This window comes from Thunnus thynnus, chromosome 3 (assembly GCF_963924715.1).
Source record: "Thunnus thynnus chromosome 3, fThuThy2.1, whole genome shotgun sequence".
Lineage (NCBI taxonomy): Eukaryota > Metazoa > Chordata > Actinopteri > Scombriformes > Scombridae > Thunnus > Thunnus thynnus.
Window position 1 is genome coordinate 1,145,665 of NC_089519.1, and position 25,208 is coordinate 1,170,872.

Consider the following 25,208-nt stretch of genomic DNA (forward strand, 5'->3'; position numbering starts at 1 on the left):
GAAAACTCACACGATAGTTCTGATGGCAGACCACTTTTAAAGCTGACACATGCTATTAATAAGACACACATTTGTAGTGTTATGTTTGTAGCTGCTTTATATTTTAAGATATTTCCCCACCAAATGTTTAGATGACTTTGTTTACCTCATCAAGTGTTTTGTGCCCGCAAAACAGGCTGCAGGAATGAAGGATTTAAGGGTTCCTTGCAGTGTTTGTAATGATTGTTAAATGCATTTAAAGTCGTATCAGTGAACGTATACTATACTGTATATTGATGAAAGGATATTCTCAACCATTAAGTCATTGGTTACCACCTCTTCCCTCCTTGTTTTACCAAATAAGGGATGAAATACAAAGCCCTTATCTCAACTCTCACAACCACGATCATCATCAGCTGCAGAGCGTCTGGTCGCTGAGGGGTTAAACGTCACTCGGTAGTAGGAAGTGGGAGGTTGGAGCTGAGGATGGAGCGAAGCCCGTACGGCAACCACAGATCAATTCTCGCAAGAAAAGCAACGTTATAGCGGAGAGGAAGAGACTGAACCAACAACATACCTGCGAGAGGAAGCAAAACGGACAAATGTGTTAGCCGGGAGACGAAAACACGAGCCGATCAGCCCTGCTTTCACTGCCGATGTGTGCGTGTATGTGTGCATCTCTCAGCAGAGGGACGGATCCTACACATCTCCATTGATCTCGCCTTTTTTTTCTCCATGCACAGATGCTCTGACAGCGCGTGGATGTGTCTTATTATCGGGATTTGTAGTTTGACGTGCAGTATGCATGCAGGGAACTCCGTGTTCATGCATGCACTGGTGCTCTCCCAGCACACACACCGTGTTGTGCGTGTGTCCGCCGCGGACTCCTGTAACATGTAGCGGGGTTTTTCTGCTGCTGCGAAACGGTCTGCAGATCGACGGAGGGTCACTGTGATCGAGGCTTTTTTAATTATTATTTTTTGTATTGAAAGGATGACAACAGTTTGATTGCTCACTGCTACTCGTGCAATAAACTACTTCCAGTTTGAAGATGTTTTTGGTGCTGTGCTGCGCGTCTCCAGGTGAAGATGTCTGCAAACTTGTGTAGTGTATCTAATCTGTTCGGGGGGTTTCTTGTCTGGGTCTCAGCTGGACTACAGTTCACGCAGAGCACGCTGATCCCACAGTGCAGCCTCTCGCTTATTCAGCACTTCCCACCACAGCGGTAGCAGCCTGCTCTGTAATCTCTGTCAGCCGGCCAGCATGGGGTCCAGCACAGGAGTGGCACCTCTCCTGCTTTGGCTGCATTAGACATTAGAGTTTATGAGAGAAGATAAAGCTTATATCTCAAAGAAAGGAGCACCAGTAGTGTCCTTGTATGCTGTTATTTGTCACAGTGGTCACGATAGCGCAACTTAATCCTCAGAAAATCAGCGGATATTTCCTGCTTTTCGCTGTCAAACCATGTTAAAATCGGCCGGCGGACACTACGGACACTACGGTTTGGTGGTAATTTAACGAGCCGTGCGGGGCTCGCTGAAAACCACGCGAGAGTGGGTGTTCTTCTCGCCCCCGTCACCGGCAAACCACAGGAGCCACGAGACCCTCAGGTGTGAACAGGTGTGAACCATGGATGACTCTGGGATCATCCGAAGACGGAGGCTGCAGGTGAGAACTTTTTTTTTTGCACCGTTGTTTCCAAATTAAAATCAAAAGCAAAACATAGTGAAAAAAATGGATGCTGTGTAACTAACAGCCTACACAAGGCTGCCTTTCTCAATACAGCAGAATATGTGCAAAGGTTTTATTTATTGCTTTTTTCTTTTTTTTTGCTTTCTCGTAAATACTCTTTCACTGGAGATTTAGCTTTATGTATGTTAATTCTTTGTCTACATACATACAGACGATAAAATATACGACAAATAAAAGGAAAAACTGAATAAATTAGTTGAGAAACATAACAAATGCAGATGCTTCCACTCTGGTGCACTGCATAGTACAGTTAAGCAATTAGCATCCAATCATGCTCTGTGGCCTGTATAGAAATGATGAGGAGGCCCAGTTGATGGCAAAAGGAAAAGATCTAAGTGACTTTTGAAGAGGTTTCATATTTCTGACATGGATGGCAGGACCTTCAGTCACAAAGGCCGCTCGGCTGGCTGGTGTTTCAATAGGAACAGTGACTGAAGTGACATCAGCATGTAGATCTATGGGGAAGACATCAGTAAATAGGGTCGGAAACTGTGGTTGACATTTGATGACTGTGATGCTTGATGCATTAGTGCGATATGTAAGGAAAAACAAGAGCAACTCTTCCACAGGTGACTGAGAATGTCAACACAGGACGTGATCAGACTGTGTCAACAAGAAACATCCGTCGATAATTACACAGAGAGATATTATAGTAGGGTGGCAGTCCATAAACCTCTTATTACAAAGATAAATGCACATCTGAGAGTTCAGTGGTGTAAAAACCACAGGCACTGGTCTACAGAGATGTGGGGAAAAGTGATATGGTCAGATGAGTCATCCTTCATCACAAGTAGACGAGTGCATGTGTGGTGTTCACCAAGGGTCCAGGTCTGAATGCTGGACCCCTACAGTAAGGTGATCTGGTGGCTCTGTTATCCTGTGGGGGGCACTTTGCTGGCATGGTTTGGGTCCACTTGTCCTCTTAGAGGGAAGGGTCACTGAAAAACCAACACCAAGTTGTGCTGAGTGATCATCTTTATCTTATGATGAAACATCTCTATCCTGATGGGAGGGGTCTCTTCCAGGATGACAATGCCCCAATTCACAGGTCACGAGGGGTCACTGAATGGTTTGATGAGTATGAAAATGATGTGAATCATATGCTGTGACCTTCACAGTCACCAGATCTCAACCCAGTTGAACATCTATGGGAGATTTTGGACTGACGTGTTAGACGGCGCTCTCCACCACCATCATCACAACACCGAATGAGGGAATATCTGTTGGAGGAATGGTGTTCATCCCTCCAGTAGAGTTCAGAGACTGTAGAATCAATGTCAAGGTCCACTGATGTTATTCTGGCAGCACGTGGTGGCCCAACACCTTACTAAGACACTTTATGTTGATTTTTCCTTTAATTTTTCACCCATCTGTGTATAAGGAGTGTAAAGAAATATAGCCAGTGTTATCAATTGTATTTATAATTAAACTTACATGCACTTCTTCAAACACACTACTTTGAAACAGATATTCAAACCAGAAAGGAAGTCTATGTGGGAGTTTATACAAAGTAGGATGAAATGTCACAAAACCAAACCATTACCATAAGATGTATGTTACAGTTTTAGACCTGAATAAAAGACCAAACAGCAGCATGTCAACCAGCAGTGGGTGTAAATGGAAAATCTCGTATCACTTCCTGTGTAGTTTTTTCTTGTAACATCAAAATATGTCATGATGAAGTACATATTCTGCAACATTAAGTGAGAAACCGGATACAGGATGCCAATTAGGCTAACCACATCGATACAAACAGATAATAAATTAAATATTACCGTAAAACAGCTCAGCTCATTGACTAACAACACTGCAGTTGCCTTTAGATAGCGAGAGATAGCTAACGGTGTATAAATCTGTGACAGCAGACAAAATGTACATCACCCAAATCACCCAGCTAAACAAAGTCTTCATGACATGTTGTCCCAATAAAGTCTTGGAGTAACATTTAGAAAAGGCAGTAACAAGCATAGAGGGTGACTACTTTTGACAATTTTAGATTTACAATAATTTTAGATTATTGTACAAAAATATGCCCACAAATCTATAATAACCAGCCATGTGTCGATCCTGGAGCACTGAAAGAAGACTGAGTAGGGGGAGTAACTGATTCTATTACATCTGCATGACGTAGGCTAGTCACTTAGCCCGTATCTCAGACAGTATGACAGACACAGGACTGCAATGGTAAAAGCTCCTCTCGAGGTTTTCCTGCGTGTGGTGGCTGCCTGCGTGAAATTATTCGAGTGAAGCAGGCAAAGCTTAGTGAGCAGGGCCATTGTCTGCCAGTTCTTCTCTTCTTCCTCGTGTATTAATTTACAATAAAAGTACTCTGCTGCACATTGTGCTGAGACATTATGCCGTAGATGACTGTTCATCATTTATAAAATACAGACAAGCAAAATTGGAAGATTTCCTGTACAAATGTTGTTCAGCTGGTGGAACGTGGCAATAACTCTGCCAGGCTGCGAGTCTCCACTCCTACAGGTGCAATACTCCTGCTGTACAGCCCGGTGGATTCAAGCAGACACTAAATTAAAGATGTCATGATAAATACCTGTCTTTGATGGAGTTAGTGTGGGTGCATTTCTATATAAGGAAGTCAAGACTATGTACTGCAGCGACTGCCAGCGCCGCTACTTCTGCTTTTATTATTGAACTGTATGTTGGAGATTTATCCTAATCAGTGTCTCAGTGACATTTAGACAGAGGCCTGTGATAATTGTTGCCTCTCTATAGCTGTTGGGATATATATATATATATATATATATATATATATATTTGAGGGCTGCAACTAATGACTATTTTCACTGATTCGTCTAATAGTTATTTTAGAAAATATTAAAAAAAACCAGTGAAACATGGGCATCACAAGTCCTGAGAGCCCACTGACATCTTCAGATATCTGATTTTATCCCATCAATAATCTAAAACTGAAAGATATTCCGTTTAAAATCATGTAAAAAGCAGCAAATCTTCACATTTGAGCAGCGATTGAAGCAGAGAATAATTGCCATGAATTTAGTGACTAATTCTTTCAGTTAGTCTTTAAAGGAGCTGCTTCGTAAAGGTCAGGAGTCGTGTTCTCACACTTTATTTTCATTATTGTTCATATCAGACTTTCAGATCACATATGTAGTTTTTTTTTTTTTTTTCCAAAAGGGATGTTTAGCAGACGTACAGTCAGTTTGCTGAGCTCAGTAGTTCTCATGATTGAAATGTTTCTGCAGAAGTTAATTGTAGCTGAATATCAGATATGGATATCGACCTCGTCAGTGTAAATGGAGGGCAGGGACAGCCTCGCGGGGGGGTGGGGGCAATTTGATGTGATCATTAAAGTTTTGAATGTAATACACACACACACACACACACACACAGACACAGCAAGACAGAAGCACACACCCACACTCAGCCAAGATGGACTTCGTTATCAACTAGAATCTACTGGATGTGTTCACGTACACACACACACACACACACACACACACACACACACACACACACACACACACACACACACTTAAAGCATAGCCTTGAAGCCCCAAATATACAAACACATGCACTTACAAGACAGTCATTAGTGAGTCAAGCTGCTCTTTTGATTTTAGTCAGATGCTGAGTGTAAAGTATGTGTGTGTTGCCATTAATTTACTTGACTGTACTGTGGTTTGTGTGTTTCTGTCTTGCTGTGTGTGTGTGTGTGTCGTGCGCATCACATTCATGCCTATATGTACATATCAAATCGACTCCCACCCCCTGCCCCTACTCTCCATTCCCATTGAAGTGGTCGATATCCATATCTCAGACGCAGGAGGTCTAAATGTTGAGGATGTGGCGCAGTTGTCAGGCCCATTAGCAGGACTAATGGTGGCCTAACAGCCCTGTGTGCCCTCGGGGAGGAAGACCAACCACCAGCAGCAGGACGGGCTGAAAGGACTGGGGGCCAGGAGAAAGAGGAGGAGGAGGAGGAGGAGGAGGAGGAGGAGGGGGCAACATAGGAGTCAAGGCTGGCAACAGCTGTGGGCTACAGTAGACCCCATTTAAGTGGCTATTACAATGTCTGGATCCCTTTACTGCCTGGATCTACTTTCACACCAAACAGACAGAGGAGGGAGGGGGGGGGGTGGTGTGTGTCTGTACATGTGTAGCATATGTGTGCAGAGGGTATCTTTCTTGTCGTCTGTGATGGTGAACACTGAAGCACATTAGGACTAAAACGAAGGCGGAGTTGGGTTTAGTGGAATATCATTCAAATTCTTTGGTATTGAAACCAAACGGCCTGTTTCACCAAACACACGTTAACATGTGATAATAAGTGAGAACAGGAATAAATGGTAAAATAAAAGATGGTTGAATTCCATTCAGCTGCCTCAGTTTAAGGATCCTCTATACTCCATCAGGACTGCTTGTCAGACGGTCAAATAGCTTTGGAAATCTCTCACACGTACACCTAATCCGATGTTGGATTTGGGGAGCTGTGTACGGCTGACAACCTGACATTCACACCCACTTCATGATGTGATTGGCCAGTTGTGTAGAGAGACAGGAGCCAGGGTTTGAACTTCTCTCTCTAGCTCTCTTTTCTTCATTCTTGACACAACTATTTCTGTCACTTTTAATGTGAAGTGCAACACTATGAATACCTTCCGGGAGAGACCGTCTGACAATGTGCACCATTATCCCCGTATTTAAACGGTATCACGTCTCGCCGACCCGCCATGATGACCGACTTTTCACTGTTCCTTCCAGTGTAGCCAATTGAAACGACTGTAAACACTTTTTATTTCGTCGTAAGCTAGTTCTGATCAAGTATAAACCGACTGTTACTGTCATGTCTTAGTAGGACGCTGTTGTTAAAGTTATTAGTTACACCCGTCCATGAAGAACAACATGAACATACGAGTATAATCATGTTTTTTTATATTAAAAAATGCCTTTTCCTGAATTTGTTTGACAAAAACAGCCAAACTCATTAAATGCATCAGTGTATAATATTGTTATCACACAGACAGATGGACAGAAACTATGCCTAATTGAAATTTTGGTTTAAACGGATGATTTTAAGACTATAAACATAAAAAGACGGCGCCAAGCAAACTGTATGTTTCCAGCAGTTTTAGATTCTTGATGCCATGAACACAAACCAGTCACAACTCAACAGATGTACAGTTTTAGGTTTGACTAGAATGTTAGTCTTTGCATTTATTTGCGGTGGGCAGACAGCGTTTATATGCATTACTTCCACCTACTGGACTTACTGTGGAGACATATGGTATATATGTGTACATGTGTGCACTCTGGCATTCACATGCACATAGATTTATGTTTCAGTGGTCACCTACTGCACCCTAGTAGTAGTATCCTGATCGATCCATCCTGCCGCTGGTCTTAAGTCATGGAGTCTTCTTTTTCTCCATCTCTCTCCATTTGTCTCTTTTCCTCAGTATCCCTTACCTGCCCCCACTTCTGCTGTTTTCGTCCGTGTTTCTCTCCACTCTTTTCTCTCTGACATGCCACATTGAGAGCATGGCGTTTGGTGTCAGTGTTTTCATTGTCATTACACTGGAAATACTATCAGATCTTATATTGTTATACGGTTTTTGCTTTGTTTAGCTTGTATATTTGGGTCTTTTTGCCCTTTTTTTGACAGTTGACCGTCAAAACAGATATGAAACATTGGGAGAGGAGGTGTGACATGCAACAAAGGTTTTGAGATTAATCCGGTCATATGCTGAAATGTGCATAACTACAGTAGCTCTCATTTATTAACGGCACTCCTCAGTTTAATTCAACACCACTAAAACATTTGAATAAGATATTGGACTTTGCAGAACAAACACAGACTTGATTAACCACAATGATGATTAACATTTTGATCCGTGGCACCACTCAGCCTGTTATATTTGGCTGTAACTGTGTTTTCTGAGCGTGTGTGTGTCATCGAGATGAGTCGTTTTCATATCAACTAAGTGAAGTTTATCGTGCCATCCTGAGCAGTTGTAGGTGTGTGGAGCATACTAACACTTAACCCATATGCTCACACACTCACACACACACACACACACAAACAAACACAAGTCATACTGCGTGTCTCATCCCTCTCAGTTGTAGGAGTATGGAGTCCACCACTCTCTCACACACATACACACTCACACACGGCGTAATTTGTCCAATATTTTGTTCTGGGCAGCATGCCCATTTCCAATATGCTAAGCACAAGGGATAAGAGTGTGATCACTCCAGAAGAACCAGCACAGTTTGCCAATCCCTGTCACTCACTGCCATGCCCACTGCTTTGTTCTGCCTCATCACATCCCTCTGATGTCAGTATTATTTAGAAAGGCTAGGTTTTGTTCTGAGAGAGCAAAGTGCACATCAAAGCATAAGATCTGGGCCAGAATATATTTGGGAATAGCTTCAGATATTTAAACTACTTTAACTGGGCTTGAATTATCATGCCAGACACCTATAAAGCACAATAGCTTGAGCCCAACTTAAGCACAATCCCCCAAACACCACCCAAAGTAAGAAAAAATAGCACTTTTTAAAGTTGCAGGAAGGTAATAAAGGTTAAGATTGTGCTTCGTATGTTTCATTGAGCCATTACATTATTTTAGGCCTTTGTAATGACCATTGAATTCATAGCTTTTAAGTGAAACTTGAAGGCTGGTAGACTATTAAACTGAAGAATACGCTGCGTGACATTTGCCTTGCAATCTGCTGTCAGTCTTGGCAGCAGAAACAGAACAGAAGCCTCATGACTCTGCCCAGAGCAGCAGCATATTACCATTTTTCTTTTCTTTGCTTTCCAGTTGGCCTTCGCTTTGTCCTTGGGTAAATATAAACCAAAAAAAAAAAAAAAAAAATACACATGTGACACCTTTTCTGCACTTGTCAAGCGGACAAAGTTGTCTAATATTTGAATGTGTTTTGAATGGTCCTGTTGCAACAAAGTGAAGCAGCGTGTGAATCATTTGTAGTTGTAGCTTTGAGGTTGTACATAATGGATTCATTTTGCCAAAGAGGTGTTTGATTGTATGTGCAGACATCTGTGAGTCTGTCTACAGTACAGTACGTCTATAAAACCACTTCATTAATGCCTCTTTGAGATGCCCGTTAGCGGCTGGGGGCTACACACCCACCTGGGGGCTACACACCCACCGCCCAAGAGTTGATGCCCAGAAACGTCCTGAACAGAGAAAAAGAATAAGAGAATCCAGGCAGAGTCTCTGTAGATACAGACACACTTCTAGTGGCTCAAAACTGATGATTGAGACGGATTATTTTTGTGAGTCTATACATTGTTTTTTAGAAAAATCCTGCGTAGTTTACCTTTAACTATTGAAATTCTTTTTTTAATGATTTTTTGATCACCATGCTTTCTGATTTCTGAATCAATATTTAATTCAGTATTTACACTGAGCTATAAATATATAACAACAGCTAACTGGAGAGCTGTTACTTTATTCAAACGGTGGCAGGAAGTCACCAGTTTCCTGCTTATAGTTTAACAGCACTGCTGACCGCTAACAGTTTCACTTTCCGCTAATGGCATTTGACCTTTGACCTTCTGCTGTACTTTACAGAACTTCATTTAACTTTGCTATAACATTACTTTATTTCTCTTTATTACAACAGTACTTTATTTAACTAACAGGTAGAAGACTTCTATATCGGCCTACTGACCTCGTAATGACCTCGTTCCCAATGACAGATTTTCCGTTAGCATAGCTTTAAGACAGAGCCGAGGGGTTTCCAGAAATGATGCTGCTGAAATAAAACACAGAAAGACTGACGTGATGTGCGTTGTTTTTGGAAATATGACTCATGATACACACAGTCTCTAGAAGGGTATGATTCAAATTTTTCCGATGGTCTAGTGTTAAAAAAGTAAACAAAAATCACAATCAATCGTAATATCGAATCGCAATACTTGTGGAAATGCAATACTTAAAAAAAAAGAATTAACATATTGAATCAGCACCCAGGTATCATGATAGTATTGAATCAGGAGATAAACATCACGTCACAGATCTACCAGTTATTGATCTGTGCATGTATACACATAACCAGACATCAGTCCTAACAACTTAGAGAGGGATTAGGTTTTCACATACTCCTCAGCAGCACAAGTGAAGTGGTGTGTTTGTGTGTGTGTGTGTGTGTGTGTGTGTGTGTGTGTGTGTGTGTGTGTGTGTGTGTGTGTGTGTGTGTATAGAGCGTAATCACACCTTTCTGTTATTCCCACCTATTTCCCTACAGGCGGATATCGATGCAGTGTTGTAAAGGCTGTTTGGTTTTCATGTGTGACACATGTAGACAGGAAGTGTTTTTTTAATTGTGATCAATAGTAAATAAGGATCATTCAGGCCTGTGATACTGTTATATTTCTATCATGTCATGTTGTGTGTTTTACAGTTTATGGTTCAGCCTCATTCAAACTATCAGCTGACTTATCTGTCTTGAACACGGTTATCGTTGATGATGTGACCAACCCTAACACGTCGTTACTAAATGTGATCACATAGTTTGGGTTATTGATTATAGCTTCATTCTGAGGTATAAAAGTCAACCAAAGATGAGACGGATCAATTTGAATGAAGTGAAACAAAGGAAAAATAAACATCGGGATGTTTTCCAGTGCTGCAGCTAATGATTGTTTTCATCATCGATTTATGTATCTGATTTCTTTTTAATTAATAGATCAATCTGTAAATCTATAAAACTGTTAAAAATGCTCATCATGAGTTCTTCAGATTGCTTATTTAAAGATATTTAACTAACAATGATATAAAACAGAGAATATCAGCAATCCAGTTAGAAACCAGCAAATATTTGACAGTAATACTCGATAAATAATAAATATATGATGAACATGCCGACTGTAAATCTGCATGTTGTTAACTGCACTCTGTCCCTTCCTATAGTGAATATCCTTGAAGGTATAATGCTGATATCGATGCATTTACATGTTTCCCATCATTCACTCGCTGGCTTTATTTTCTTCTCTGATACCTGAAAATGTACATTTACAAATAGATACTTCAAGGTCCTTCAAAGTGGATATTACTGACAACTTTGACAGGTTGTCATGGTCACTTGAATCGAGGCGAATAAGTAACATGGCAACAAGACATACACTAACTGCCTATTGGACAGACAGCGAGAGGGAGCAGGTGGGGGGTTTTATCCATTAGCCACCCCTATCACCCCATATCCACCCACACACACACACACACACACACACACACACACTCACACACACTCACACGTACATACGTAAGACTCCTGCAGGGCCCTCTCTGACTCACCCTGGCCGAGCTCACTTCCTCTTGATGATGCAACTCATTAGCTGTCCCAGAAAGAGCGTACTATGATGGGTGATGTCATTCCCATTGAGAAAAAAAAAAGTGGAATGAGAAGAAGGCCGCCGTCGTACAGGTTTATTCAATTTTCCATATTAAAGGAATAGATTGACATTTTGGGAAATCCGCTCATTCACCTTCTTGTCAAGAGTTAAATGAGAAGATTGATTTCACTCTCATGTCTGTACAGGAAAAATGAAGCTGCAACCAGCAGACGATTAGCTTAGCTTAGCATAAAGACTGGAAACAGGGGTAAAATCTAGCCTGGCTCTGTCCAAAGTAAATAATAATAATAAGGCTCACTAATTAACATGTTATATCTTGCTTGTTTAATCAGTAAACAAACACAGACATGTAGTGTAAGTGAAGCACAGAGGTGGACAGAAAAACTACTGTTCAACAAGAGAAAGTTAAAGCACACAACTGTCAAAAATCATAAATTGTAATTTTTACTTTTCAATTTTTGTACAGATGAAACAAACAAGATAAAACGTGTTGACTAGTGAGCTTTAGACGTGCTCTTAGGCGGGTTTTGAACTCTAACAGTCAGACTAGCTGTTCCCCTGCTGCTTCCAGTCATTATGCTAAGCTAATCAACTGCTGGCTTGAGCTCTATACTGAACACAAGACATGAGCGTGGTGTCAGTCGTCTCATGAAAACTCTCAGGTAGCTTCTTTATGACCCAGTAGGGTTCCTGTAGTTTTATATTAAGTGTAAGTATTAATGTCTCACAGTGCTGAAAGTAAATCGGGTGAGTTTGGGTAGCACCCTTGTTTTGAGATTGTTTGGAGACGAGAGCTCCAGCTGTCAGGCCGTGTTTCATCAGTTGGGCTTTGTTTGGGTTTTGTAATGCTTGTTTGCTTATACAAAGACAAAGAGATAGACTGAGAGAGAGAGAGAGAGAGAGAGAGAGAAACGCTTCAGGACTGCACACAATCACAAAAACCAATTACAATCTCTTATTTTCCCACTTACCTTTTCTCTCACATCGGTGTTTGTTTTTTAACTTCTGACCCTGACGTAGTTAGTCGCTTGGATTCCATTCATTTCACTGACATGTCTGTGTGTCATTAAGATGTCCCTGAGTGATAAAAACAAATGATAACATCTGTACAGCGGAGCCATCGGGACTGTAGAGAATTGCTTGATAAGCAGCCCAGGACAGGCTGACAATAGAAATTGACGGTAACCTGATCTTACCTAAGCCGAGTGTTAAACAGATCAAATTGGGAATAGATGGGCAACAAGCCCCATAAAGCTCCATCCCAGTAGATCCTAATCACATCAGAGTCCTTGCTGTTGTGTCCCAATGTCATAAATATAGCAGCAACACTTTTAAAATTGACTTTGGCTCCACTCAACCTGATGGTTCCTGAAGCTCTGATGTCTCAATTTTCATACTGTGTCCCACTTACCACATTAACAACGAAATCACAAAACTGTCCGTAGTTGAGTCTCATCCAGAGAAATTGTATTAAGAGAAAAATGTGATTATTATTTGAAACGCAGCCATGTATTTCCTAAACATTGCGTCCATCAGGGAATAGCTTGTTTCGCTTCCTTTGAAGGTTTCATTGTTGAGAGAGAGAGGGGCGGGGGGGGTGAAGATGTTTCTGGTCTGATGGCCTAGAATGTGTTTACATCTACTGTAGGAAGTCATTTATGACTTTACAGGCAGTTGCAGTGAATGTAAAAATTGGAGGCAAAAGCTATTTTGTAGGAGGAATGTTAAATAATTGCTATTGCGAGGCTGGTCTTTGTTTGGTTTGCATATTGTTGCATCAGGCATTTGAAAAATAATGTGTTAGCTCTTAAATTTCCTCTGTAATAACTCAGGAAATACATTTATGCTGCTTACAAACAAAAGCTGAGATTGAATCCGTCTACTGTAAAGCTTGACCTGGATTCATTTGATTTATACAAGTCCTGTCTTCACATAAAGTAATAACAACATGCTTTACAGTGAGGTATGAAAACAACACCAGTAACATGATTCAAAAAAACATTCAAGAGAAAATAGATGATAACAAAATATGTAATTATGCAATTTCTTCATAAAATTCCCTCTTCTTCATTAATTTAGACAGTAATTATGTGAATATAATTAGTTTTATCTGTTTCATTATTTAACTGAGCTGCAGCTTCAGTTTACAGAACTTCATACAAAGAGAATACAGGAATTGTTCTGCTACTTTATAATTCATTAGCACACTTACAGTATGAATCCTGTTCATATGTCTCTGCTCATTAACAGACGGTATGATGTCTGATACTAAATGATCTAATCTATCTGCTCTTTGTTTCTTCTGTTCTTCTCTCTCTTGCTTTCTCTTTCTCCCCAGAAGGATCTACCTCTGCCCCGAAAAAGTAGCAGGTAAGTTGACACGTATGCATGTTTGTTGCTCTGTAATCCTTTCTGCACACACTCACATGTGTGTATGTGCGTAGTTACAGGTAATAGTTACAGGTGAGTCTGTTTGCTGTGTTGGTTGTGTGGCTGTGTGCGATATTACTACTGCACACTGCTTATCAAATTTATGAAAGGTGTATTCCAGACAAGAAAAGTCGAAAATCGTCGTACAGTTTTTCTACACTGCACGGCCACCAGACTGTTTTGCGAGTTGAAAGACATAAAAAGAGCAGGAAAGAAGAAAACTCTGAGGAACTGGAATCGTTCCAGCTTTGTTAAGGGAAGGTAATGGTATTTTTTCAGTGGGAGCCTTGTCTTCAGACCACAGCATGTTTCAGCCTTGCGTGAGCTCTTTCACTCTAAGAGCTTCTCTGTCGGCCCAATCTGTTGCACCAGTGAGCTGTGCAATGAACGTTCAGCAGCAGGAGTGCCGCGCTGTGACCTCAACGCCCTGCGTGGTTCTGGGAAGGCGAAAGGGAGGTCGAGGAAGGAAAAACAGGAGCCATCAAATGGTCTGTGCAAATTGTCAACAACTGTGTGTTTTATGCTGTTTTATGTGTTTTATTAGGACATAAGACAACAGAGAGCGACAAGAACACTGAGCCACTAATGAGTCTCTTTGTTGGTGATTAGAGACCTCAGATATTTCCAACATTAATAGAGTTATGGGGTATGGTGGTCTAAAAACCTTTAAGAATCACTGCTCCATGCTAGTGTGTATAAATTAAAAGTATCATCCATTTATTTAATTTATGGATCCATTTTTTATCTATAAAATTAAACATATTTGCTTGAGAAATTACTTAGATGAATAATTGGTCATCAGTATAGTTGCCAATTAATTTTCTGTTATTACCACCAGTTGTTTGAAAGTGTTCTTTTAAAGAGGAAAACATGGAAATCAGTGAAGCAGAAAGTAAAACAAAGACCGGCTCTCATGCTTCATGCCAGCTCAGACGGTGCTCTTGAATGAAACGATTAAAGAAAATTCCCTCAAAATGTCAACGTTAAAGCCAGATATTAACATTCTACGGCGGCTGCACAAAAACACGATGAGCTTCAAAGAGAAGAAGGAGTCGGGGAGATGCGGTCGGCTTCTCCGCAGAGATGGATCACATTTAGTGACTGAATTAGAAGTCTCTGGAGTCGTTTTCTGTGCCATTTAAATGTGAGTGGGATTGAATGATCCTGAGAGGTTTGACAAAACTGATTGAAATTTCTTCACTTGCGGTACATGCAAGTAAAAACTGTTACACTGGGCAATTATGTGAAGGTAAAATGTGATAAATGGAACAAAAGTGCTCACGGTGCAGCGTCTACGGGGTGAAAGTCTCTGTCCATGGTGCTGAAATTCAACTCACCACTCTGCTTTTCCCCTGCACACTGTTTCTATCACTCTCTTACTCACACTCCTTTCTTTCTTTCACTTTGTATCCACCAAGAAAACATGACTTAACAAAGCAGAATGATTTATTTACTCCTACATGGATCTCATCATCCAAAACAGGTGCAATACAAACGCTGAAGTGACATTAGTCTGCAGCGTTTGTCTCACTGCGTCTTTGTGTTACATCTCTTTAAACTCGCTAACTGAAATGAGTTTTGAGGATTTTCTCATGTGCACTAAAAGTTGAGTTTGAAAAACTTTAGCTGTAGTAGCTGCTGCTGCTGCTGCTGCTGCTGCTGCTGATGTTGCTGTTAAAAGCACTTCAGAAATCAGGCAGAATTTGGAAAAGTGTCTTATGTCAGCTCAAAACGCTGTCTGAAAATACCTTTGAACGCAGAGGGGGGATGTAATTTTCCACAAAATGCTGACACTTCGCTGTCATCATTCGGAGTGTAGAAATCCTTGAAATTTTTGTGAAATTGCTGCAGTCCACGTGCAGCCATACTCGCCTTTTTTTACTCTGCTTTCAGCGCGACCACTTTGCTTCTGTGTGAGAAGAATGTGAATCACACACATCATGTAAACTGCCAATTCAGGATGTTCTGTATAAGAAGCATGGCTTTAACTCCCCGTGTAGAGCCCAGTTTTTACTTCATTTTTACTTCAGTTCATTTTTTATTTGTGTGTGTAATTGTCTGCTCAGTATTCTGTTTACATCTTCTTGGCAGAGACGCTCACTTATACATGCCTGTGATATGCATGTGTAATCACAATTTACTTCCTTATTGAGGATTTTTGTGTGTGTGTGTGTAAGTGCTCTTGTGTGCAGCATGCATGTGTGTCCCTGGCTGCTGTCATCGGGTGTGCTTTGCCCATGACCTTTGACCCATGTGGCGGGGTGGCAGATGTCACAGCATGACATGAAGGAGACACTGGAACTGGAGTCTCACGGTCAACTCTCTCTGCCCCCCCCCCCCCCCCCCCTCTGCCTGTGCTGCTGTTGGATTTTTCTGCACACATCCTCCTGCGGGTGGAGCTGGAGTCTTGTACTCCAGCATCATGACTGGGCGTTTGGAACAGAATAAAGTGACCTGAAGGACATCCAGGTTACAAAATACTGATATCCTGAGTGGTTCAATAAGCTTCAGGAACGCCTGAAAGATCTAAACACTCACCTTGTCTTCTATATGATATCATGCCACCCATCCCTGTCTGTGACCCCCCACCGTGTCTCAGTGATATTACCACCACTCCTTCCCCCCCTCCCCCATCACTTCTCTCCCATGTATATTTTATCCATCCAGACTCCTACTTTAGAGACAGCATCCATTATTGAATTACTCCTCTCAGCACTACTGAGCAACTGTCACCCCATGTCAGCTTTAACATTTGGTGGATTTGTTTCAAAGGGAAGGAGGGAGGGCGTACACATACAGTATGCATGCACACACACACACACACACACACACACACAGAAATGACATCTCCCTTGGATGGGCATTGCAGAGCAGCTCCTGTGATATCTAGGGCAAATGAACGATGCCAGAGCTCATCCAATATGGTATTTTACGTGGATAAAAAGAGACATATGTGTCTGTGGTGGCTGTGTTTCTTTAAATAATAAGGCTGACCTTATTCTTAATATTTCATATTGTCAACAAACGCTCTGAAACGACCAAAACCAACAATATGCTAGTTTGTATCCCAGTATTTTCAGACTTCCCCACCCTGTTTGTGGCACTCAGCTCCCATGTGTATCCATTGAAGACATACAGTACATTTTTCAAAATGGCTCACAAATGCATAATTTCATTTTATTAAGGCTCAGTTATTTCCCAAAACAGCTGGACACTGTGGGTTTTTGCAGTTACAGCAGAACGGTGAATGTGAGATTGACTCAAAATAAATTACAGTGCCCATGTTGATCATAATGAAGGAGCACAGTCCAAGAGTGTGGCTCATTGTTGTGTTTTTAATGGATGAGGCAGCGGTGGCATAAAAATTAGAGGGTGCCAATTCGATCCCCAGACTGGCGGAGAAAGTGAAAAAACAGCACTTGCCTCTCCCTCATTACCACCACTGAGGTACCCTTGAGCAAGACCCTTAACACCATCTGCTCCAGTGCTGATGCTCAGTGGCCAGCAGGTCTGACTGCAGTTGACCTGGCACTTTCTAGGTGTGTAACTGTGTGAGTGTGGTCATAGTGTTCCTGCAAAAGGGAGCTGAGCTCTCAGTGAAACTTCCCTTAATACATTGTTTCATGAAAAGACCAAAAGGAACAACGAACTGATCCCACTAACAAGTATTATCTGTGTAGCCAAAGCCTGATAGATAGACCTCCACTGTTGTCCAAAACTATTAAAGCACATAAATAACAATTAAATAGTAATAAATACTCACTAGAGCATGAAATGTGCATTAATCTGTAGCTGAAAAGTCCCCAACAAATGAACATAAAAAATACATTACCCAGCAGCCTTTAGCCTTTTTTTTAAAAAGATTCAGCCTTGGTTGGAAGGAATGGGTTTGAGGCTGAGAGCAGCAGACTAGTTCTGCCACTAAGGATTATTTTCATTATCAATTAAAACAAAAACAAAAAAAAAATTCAAAACAATTAACCGATTATCAAAATAGTTGCCGATTAATTTTCTGTTGATCAACTAATCAGTTAATCGACTAATGGTTGCGGCTCTACAGCTGACAGCTCAGAGAAGTCAGAATATAGAATATCTCCATACTTTATAATTAAGATCTACGGCATAGAGGAATACACAGACAGCACTTGTTAGTAGGATCAATTCATTACTGGATCAATTCATCTTGTTGACAATAAGAAAAATATTGAAGATCAGCAGATTTATCCTTTAATGACCTTTTTAAAAACTAATGTCACCCTCTCTCCATGTGTCAGTGTAATGAAGATCAATCAAAAATACACAGAATAACACACATTCACACATGCAAACCCCCCCCCCCCCCCCCCCACCCCCCCCACCCCCCCCCCGCCTCGCTCTGTCTCTCCTCTCCTCTGTCTTGTCATTCACATTAGTCTTCAGTTCGCTGCTCCTTCATCTTCTTCTCCACCTCAGACTAGCTTTCACTCTGTTTCTCACATTCTCACTGGTTTTCCCTCACATGCTTTCTCTCTCTCTCTCATTCATACTATATATATATATATATATATGTATGTTTGCATTGACCCCCCCCATCCCCTTTCCCTTTCTCTCTCCCTCTCTGTCTCTCTCTCTGCCCTCACCTCCTCCTCCCCCCTCTCGCTCTGTCGCTCTACACTTCCTGGCTTGGCACGATACCCTTGAGAGCAGCCCCACAATCCTCTCTCCTTCTGAGAGGGATGCTCGGCAGCCTGTTCCCTCTCTCTGTCTCTCCCCCCCCCCCCTCTCTCTCCTCTCTCTTTAATTCTCTTGTTTTCTCTGTCTGTGACACGGCTGACATTTCTTCCCAATCGTTCCTTCTCTCTCTCTCTCGCTCTCTCTTTCGCGCACACTCTTCACATGTACAGAGTCACGGCAAGACATCGCAGAGTACGTGTGTGTGTGTGTGTCTGTCTGTGAATGTGTTTAACTGTCCAGAGGAGGCTGGCATGCCGGCGTGGAGCGTAATCGCTGCCTCTTGACTGCCTCTGTGTGTGTGTTTATTTGTGTGTGTGTGTGTGTGTGTGTGTGTGTGTGTGTGGAGCCTCAGCTGCTCTCATGTTCATCTGCCAACACAGCCTCCGCTGCTAGCAACATGTTCCGACGCACAAAAAGGTAAACGGCAACAATCTGTCTCCGTGCAGTCTTTGTGACCGGTGTGGTGCCCTGCTGTTGTTAATATGTAGTTGACTCATCGGAGGAGGTTGTTGTGTGGACGGTGTGTGTGTTTTTTTTTTTTTTTTTTTTTTCCGTGATGTTTCCGTTCTCCCTGCCAGCTGTCATGCTGTCTCACAGTTGTGTCCCTGTCTCCATTTAGCTCCAGCAATATGGTGTGTGTGTGTGCTTGTGTGTGTATTTGATGTCTTTACATGCACTTGTGTACACGTATGTAATGTGTTTTTATTAATATTGTACAGTATGTTTTTATATTTGATGAGTAAATGCATGTAGGGCTTTAGTTTCTTTTATAAAGAACAGTGAGGTTTGATCGTTTGTTTGCTTATGCATCTGTGTGTGTGTGTGTGTGTGTGTGTGTTCTAACAGACCATTATCTATAACCTTGCTGAGCTTTATTGTAGAGGTGCACATGTGCACAAGGGTTTAGTCTGCTTTAGATTATGGCTTGTGAGCTGCTGATGTTTTTCTCTTTACACACAAATACACACACATGTACATACACACACATGCACAGGGAAGTATGTGTGTGTTTGTGTGTGTGTGTGTGTGTGTGTGTGTGTGTGTGTGTGTGTGTGTGTCAGAGATAGCGTTATGAAGCGAAGGCATTATTGTCGGTGTCCAGGGAGTGCTTGTGTAGTGGAGAGCCAACGGTGGGCAGTGCCGGAGTGCTGTCTGCTTGTCTCCTCACTCTTCTTCTCCTCTGCAATCAGCCTCTATATTTTTCTTCTACTTTAGCTTTTACTTTGGTCTTTGCACTTTCACATTGCACTGTGTGTTTTTTTTTTCTTCCCATCTCCTCCACCTCCTTTTCTTGCCATTATTTTCTGTCTCTAAACTCACCCAGCTTTCCATCTCCTCGCTCACATTTACCCCATATCTGTTTTCCTCAATTCTCATCTCTCCCTCTTCCCTCCATCCCTCCCTCCACCCCCTCGCGCCCCCCCCCCTCCTGCGGCGCTTCATTTTAGCTGTCTTCATCTCATCTGATCATGGGGGGATTAGTCTGAGTCTTCACCGTTGCTCCCACTGTGCTGGGACTGAACAGCAGGATATATTCTGTATATGAACAAGGATAAAGCCTCCCGCATTCTGACTGTCAGCCACCATGCAGAGTGTGTGTTTATGAGGAGAAAGCATGTTTGTGCATGGGAATGTTTGTTTTAAGGGTGTGTTGGCTTGTAAGAACTTGGCATGTTTTTGCGGTCTGTGTGTTTGTGTGTGTGTGTCATAACATAATTACTCTTTTCTTAGGTCTGTTGCACAGTGTGTGTTTTTGTGTATCAGCAGTCTGACATATTATTAATCTGTTTATTTCACTTGTGTAGAGTTTATCCTTTATTGGTGTTTATTTTAGCATCACATCAGTCTTTCTATCATGAACTGATTATTGTCCTATTCTATAAAATGTCCTAACCTAAAGATATTCTATTTACACTAATATAAAACAAAGAGAAGCACTGGAAGCAATAAATATTTTAATTTTTGAGCCCATGACTTAAATTATCATTTGATTAACAAAATCGTTGTCGTTTAATTTTCTGCGGATCGTCTAATTGATTGATTAACTCATCATTTCAGCATTAGGCCTGATTGCACTGTATGTGTGTATTTGTTAGCATCCATTCAGAGTAGGTCTGTGTTTATTCATCATCAGTGCTTGTTTGGTACCGACAGCCATTTGTCTACAGCAGAGTATTAAAAACTGTCAAGTAGAGCGAGACTGATAGATCGGCTCGGCAATATAACAGCAAATATAAGCTTATAGCTGATGGATTTATGCTAGTGCTATGTTTCAGGTAGTTTAGCAACAGTGTCTCCATTTTAGAATGTAAATGTTCTACTCAGTACAAAGTTCACCATGATTATTTAAAAAAACAAATAAAATGATCCTTTCAAAACTGTTTGTGTTTATGTAAAAACAAGACAGAGAGTCTGCAGTCATATCAGCGGCTCTGTTAGGCTGTGCTAGCTAAATGCTAACACATTTTAATGTAGCATGTGTTAGCATGCTAACATTTGCTAATTAGCACTAAGCACAAGCTACAGCTGGGGCTGATGGGAATGTCATTAGTTTTGCCAATATTTGGACATAAACCAAAGTATCGGACACGTTTAAATGTTGACCTGCTGGTGGCGCTAGAGGAGAAGTTGAGAGATCACCTACGGGGGACATGAATATTTGTATCCAGTTTCATAGCAATCCATCAAGCAGTAGTTGGTATCAGTAATGCATGCTCAGGTATTGGCACTAATATGAAAAATCCTTATAAAAACAATACCGAGTCCTAATTCTGAGTTATAAATATCATCAGATCTTTTATCCTTGATTTCTCTTTTGTTCTGCCTTTTAATTCTCTTGCTTTCTCCCTTTGTTGCTCTCTATTGTGTGTGTGTTTGTGTGTGTGTGTGTGTGTGTGTGTGTGTGTGTGTGTGTGTGTGTGTGTGGAGGCATTCTGCATTAGTTTATGTGTTTGTGTGCATGTGCGTTTCCTTGGCTGGCTGCAGCAATTAAGAGAGATAATGCTTTGTGCCCACTCCCAAACAGATTGAGCTAAAGGAAGGCAGTAAAAATAAGTGAGTAAGAGAAAAAGAGAGACAGAGAGAGAGAGAGAGAGAGAGAGAGAGACAGAGAGACAGACAGAGAGAGAGAGAGAGAGGGAACATGAGGCACACCAGAGCTGCAGGAAGAAGAGAGTGGGGTGGGATGAAAGGCAGAGTCTGAAGTAGTGTCTCAGCCTACATTTAAGAGTAGCCCACCGGGGTTAACTGAGCCCATGACGACTCTCAGTCTCTGTCAGTCCGTCTTCTCCCTTCCTGCTCTCTTGTTTTCTCCACTTGAAGGTAAAACTCTGCTGGTTTATTGTTTTGGCTTTTGGAGACTGTGAAATGGAGACAGAAGAGCATAGAGGGACTGAAGCTGGATGAAAAAAGAAGTGATGGTTCTGGTTTTCTTGCCAAGAACATGAGAGTGCACCTCATCTCACTAATACACACTACACTCATACATGCACATCCCACTCAAGAAAAAACAGAACATGTCATCCTACTCACATGAAATACAGTGTTAATGCTCTTTTTCCACATGTGAGGCTAAAGAGAAACTCACCATAGTGCAGTCAGACTCGGTAAACCGTCCTTGACTGATGAGGGAAACAGACTGACTTATTGAAATTATTCTACATTGAATATTTAATAGTTACACAAAAACAAGTCTTCCCTCGCTACAGTCGTTTCAACCTGTACACATCTACCATCTGGTGAGGTTGCTGTGATCTCTCTGACAGCTAATTCAGGTTATTTTAAGCTTCAGGGCAGCATAGATTATGACGGTGAACCCGATAGCTACTAAGTAGGTACCACAATTATGTACTTTAGCTCCAACACACGAACACACACTTACAGTGAAGAATGGTGCGATGGCTTTTAGAGATATTTTGTGCATAGTGTACATTCATTGTGTTTAAACAGGAACATGTTTATCTACCTCCTTGTTGTTTTTTCCCCCTGTGTGCACAAACCATAAAGCATAGATAGTGTATACGTTCTTCACTGACATGTAAATGACGATGGCAGTGTTTATAATGAAGGAGCTGTACAGTGAAGGATGCTATAGGACAGCTCAGCTTTAAACATGGAAACTCTCTCCATGCTCTACTCCTGTTGTTTGTACCATGACAGCACCATCTGTTACTGGCTGGTGTTCAGGCTGCTTTAACCAAAACACACAGACTCACACAGGCTTTATCTTTGATATTGCGGCAACATGACAACACAACTTCCCGTACACAGCAACGGTGAGTCGGATGACAAGCTGGCAACATTTTGGTCATTTCCCAGATAAACATAATCATATATATTTAGGTTTATGTAATTATTATGAAGATAGCTTTGTAGTTGTGACATCCTTTATTGCTAACGTGACCATATATGTCTGAATATGAAATCATTAAAAACATGGAATATTATCGTCCATCATCCCTGCAAATAGTTTGAAAACTTGATTGGGAGAGTTTGTTCTTGGAAACAATAGTTTAACAAAATAAACTTTCAACCACATGTCATGGTCTTCCTCAGTAAATAGTGTTTGTGCAGTGGACTAACAAGTTAACTGAGCTGTTAAGATGAAAACTGAACAAACTCCATCTGCTGAGGAAGACCATGATGATGATGGTTTAAAGCTCTGGAAAAAGTTTGAAGAACTGTAGATATATTTGCCTTCTGTGTTTCAGAACAGATGTATGTTGCACTATGACTGCACGCCAGTTCCTAATATTGTGTTGTGAATGTTTTCTGTTAGTGCAGCTTGATGGTGAGTTATCGCTGATTATCATCCATCAACTTCTTGCCGGGATATTTGATTACAGCTGATTTTTACCAGTGTTGCAGGATGTAATGAGGCATCAGCGTAATCTAAGTCATTCACATTGAACTTGTTAGCATACTGGAATAAAACTGGTAGAAATGATAAAAACGTTGTTGTTACCGTTCAGCGTGTGTTTCTCAATCTGCTGCTGTGAGCAGAACAAACTGATTTAATGTCTGTCATCAAAAGTGCACCAGACAAACTCAGACCTGCTGTCCAATGTCTTCCTATTGTGTTACGTTATCACATACCGAATAGAGCTTTAAATTAGGGATGCAACTAATGATTATTTTCTCAGTTAATTGGTTATAAATCTATAAAATGTCAGAAAATAGTGAAAAATCACAATACTCCAAAAAGCCAAGATGATATTTTGTTTTGTCCTACAAACAGTCCAAAAACCTAAAAATATTCAGTTTACAATGATAAGAGTAAAAATCTTCACTAATGAAAAGCAGGAAATGGGCGTTTTTGCTTGAAAAATGACTTCAACGGTTAATCGTTTTGTTCTGTAATTACAGTATCGGCTGTATCATTCACCTTTAAATCGTCTCACTGTTTCTTGAAGCTGGTTTACAAACGTTGGCGTCATAATGTGAAGTGTAGTAGTATGACGCCAGATGTTATATTGAGTTAAGCTTCCTGCTGCCATCTCCTTTTTAACTCCCTTCTATGAAATGGAAGCTGCGGCTTTGCTTTCTTTTGAGTCCAAATGCATTATCCATAATCAGATTAAATAATTTCTAATGTCTATTAGACATGCTGTGAGCCTCTCCTCTCATGCAAATGAGTGCTGCTCACTGAAGGAAGTGTTTCATTCTTTATGAGGTGACGGCTACGGATCATTTGCTGTGAATAAGGTCACGGTGGGAACAAAGTGAAATGTCACAATGGTGGTAATTCACAGCACCTCTCAGGTCTCCACATAGACTAACTGCAGTCATAAAGATGGAGAGACTAGTGCAGACAAACAGGAAATCAGCAGACGACAGACAGATAGTGACACATGCAGAAAGAGCCACATAGGTCTTTGCACTGCTGCAACTTCCTGCTGCATCACTCTGCCTGAGGATACACTTTCACACCTTTAGAGGACATCTGCCAACACCTCCGTCTGGATAGGAGTGATGTGACTAAAATAGAGGTCTGGATGTTTATTGTGTCCTGTTGTGTTCTATTCATGTGCTGCGCCTCCGACTGTTGTTTGTCACAGACACATTACTGAATCATCTGTTAGCGTAAACAGGGAGCTGCGCTGTGCTCTTACTCCACTTAAGCAAATCTTCAGGAATATACTTTCTCTTTTGCAGTATTATTACAGTAACTCTGATATGACATTAACATAGATTAAGATATCAAGTCAGCCTAGTCAGGCTCTCTACGATGTAAAAGACCTACTAGAACCTCGAAAGCTCACGAACACAACATATCTTGTATGTTTAATCTATCTACAAACAGAAATGTACAGATGACAGGTTGTGGTTTTAGGGGGAGGTGTGTGCTGTAACTATTTATTAGCAAACAAGTGGGAGCAGCGACTTCCTCCAGTGATATCATCAGAGAGTCACAGAGACCTTTACCAAACACTTTGCTCACCAACCGTATCTGGGTACTTGTGCTATAGTCAGAGATGTTGCACAGAGGTGCTGAGTGGACAGATAAATGGTTGTTTAACCTTGGTGATTAGTGAGCTTTACACCATATCTACACAAGCAGCAGCAGCAACACAGCAGCAACAGCAGCTTCAGTCTGTTGTAAAAAAAAACAGAAGAAAAGATTTAAAATAGAAACTGTCGGATGCACTTGAGACAAACGACTGAAAAACACGGCTATAACGTCTCCTGTGTAGACACAACAACACCGAGTCCTGACAGGCTTTAACGTCACTTTGTTATTCATCAGTCCGCTATAAAACCAGCTCGCCAGGTGAGTTAGTTAGACACAAGTTCAGCTGGAAATTCAGTCTGACTGTCGGCCAGCAGCATGTCAATCATCCAGCCAATCAATCAGTGGTATTTTAGGCAGTCAGCTACCTTGTGTGCAACTTTTTATTCAGTGATTTAGCTCATTAACTAATCAGTCACTTTACTTAGAAGTCACAACAAAACATACCTTTTTTTTTCA

General features: G+C 41.2%; 1 protein-coding gene across 4 annotated transcripts in view; it reads left to right on the forward strand.

Annotated features, from left to right (window-relative positions):
* The window catches only part of mast1a (microtubule associated serine/threonine kinase 1a), a 77,316-nt gene continuing 52,108 nt past the window's right edge, over window positions 1–25,208 (forward strand). Inside the window, exons 1-2 of one of the 4 annotated variants that reach the window (XM_067579158.1) lie at window positions 1–1,647; window positions 13,437–13,468. In XM_067579158.1, the coding sequence (XP_067435259.1) occupies window positions 1,609–1,647; window positions 13,437–13,468 (71 nt within the window). In that variant the 5' untranslated portion in view covers window positions 1–1,608. Of the gene's footprint in view, window positions 1,648–13,436; window positions 13,469–18,436; window positions 18,659–24,165; window positions 24,229–25,208 lie in introns of those variants that run through there. The other 3 variants (XM_067579168.1, XM_067579175.1, XM_067579180.1) reach the window with 3 other exon arrangements.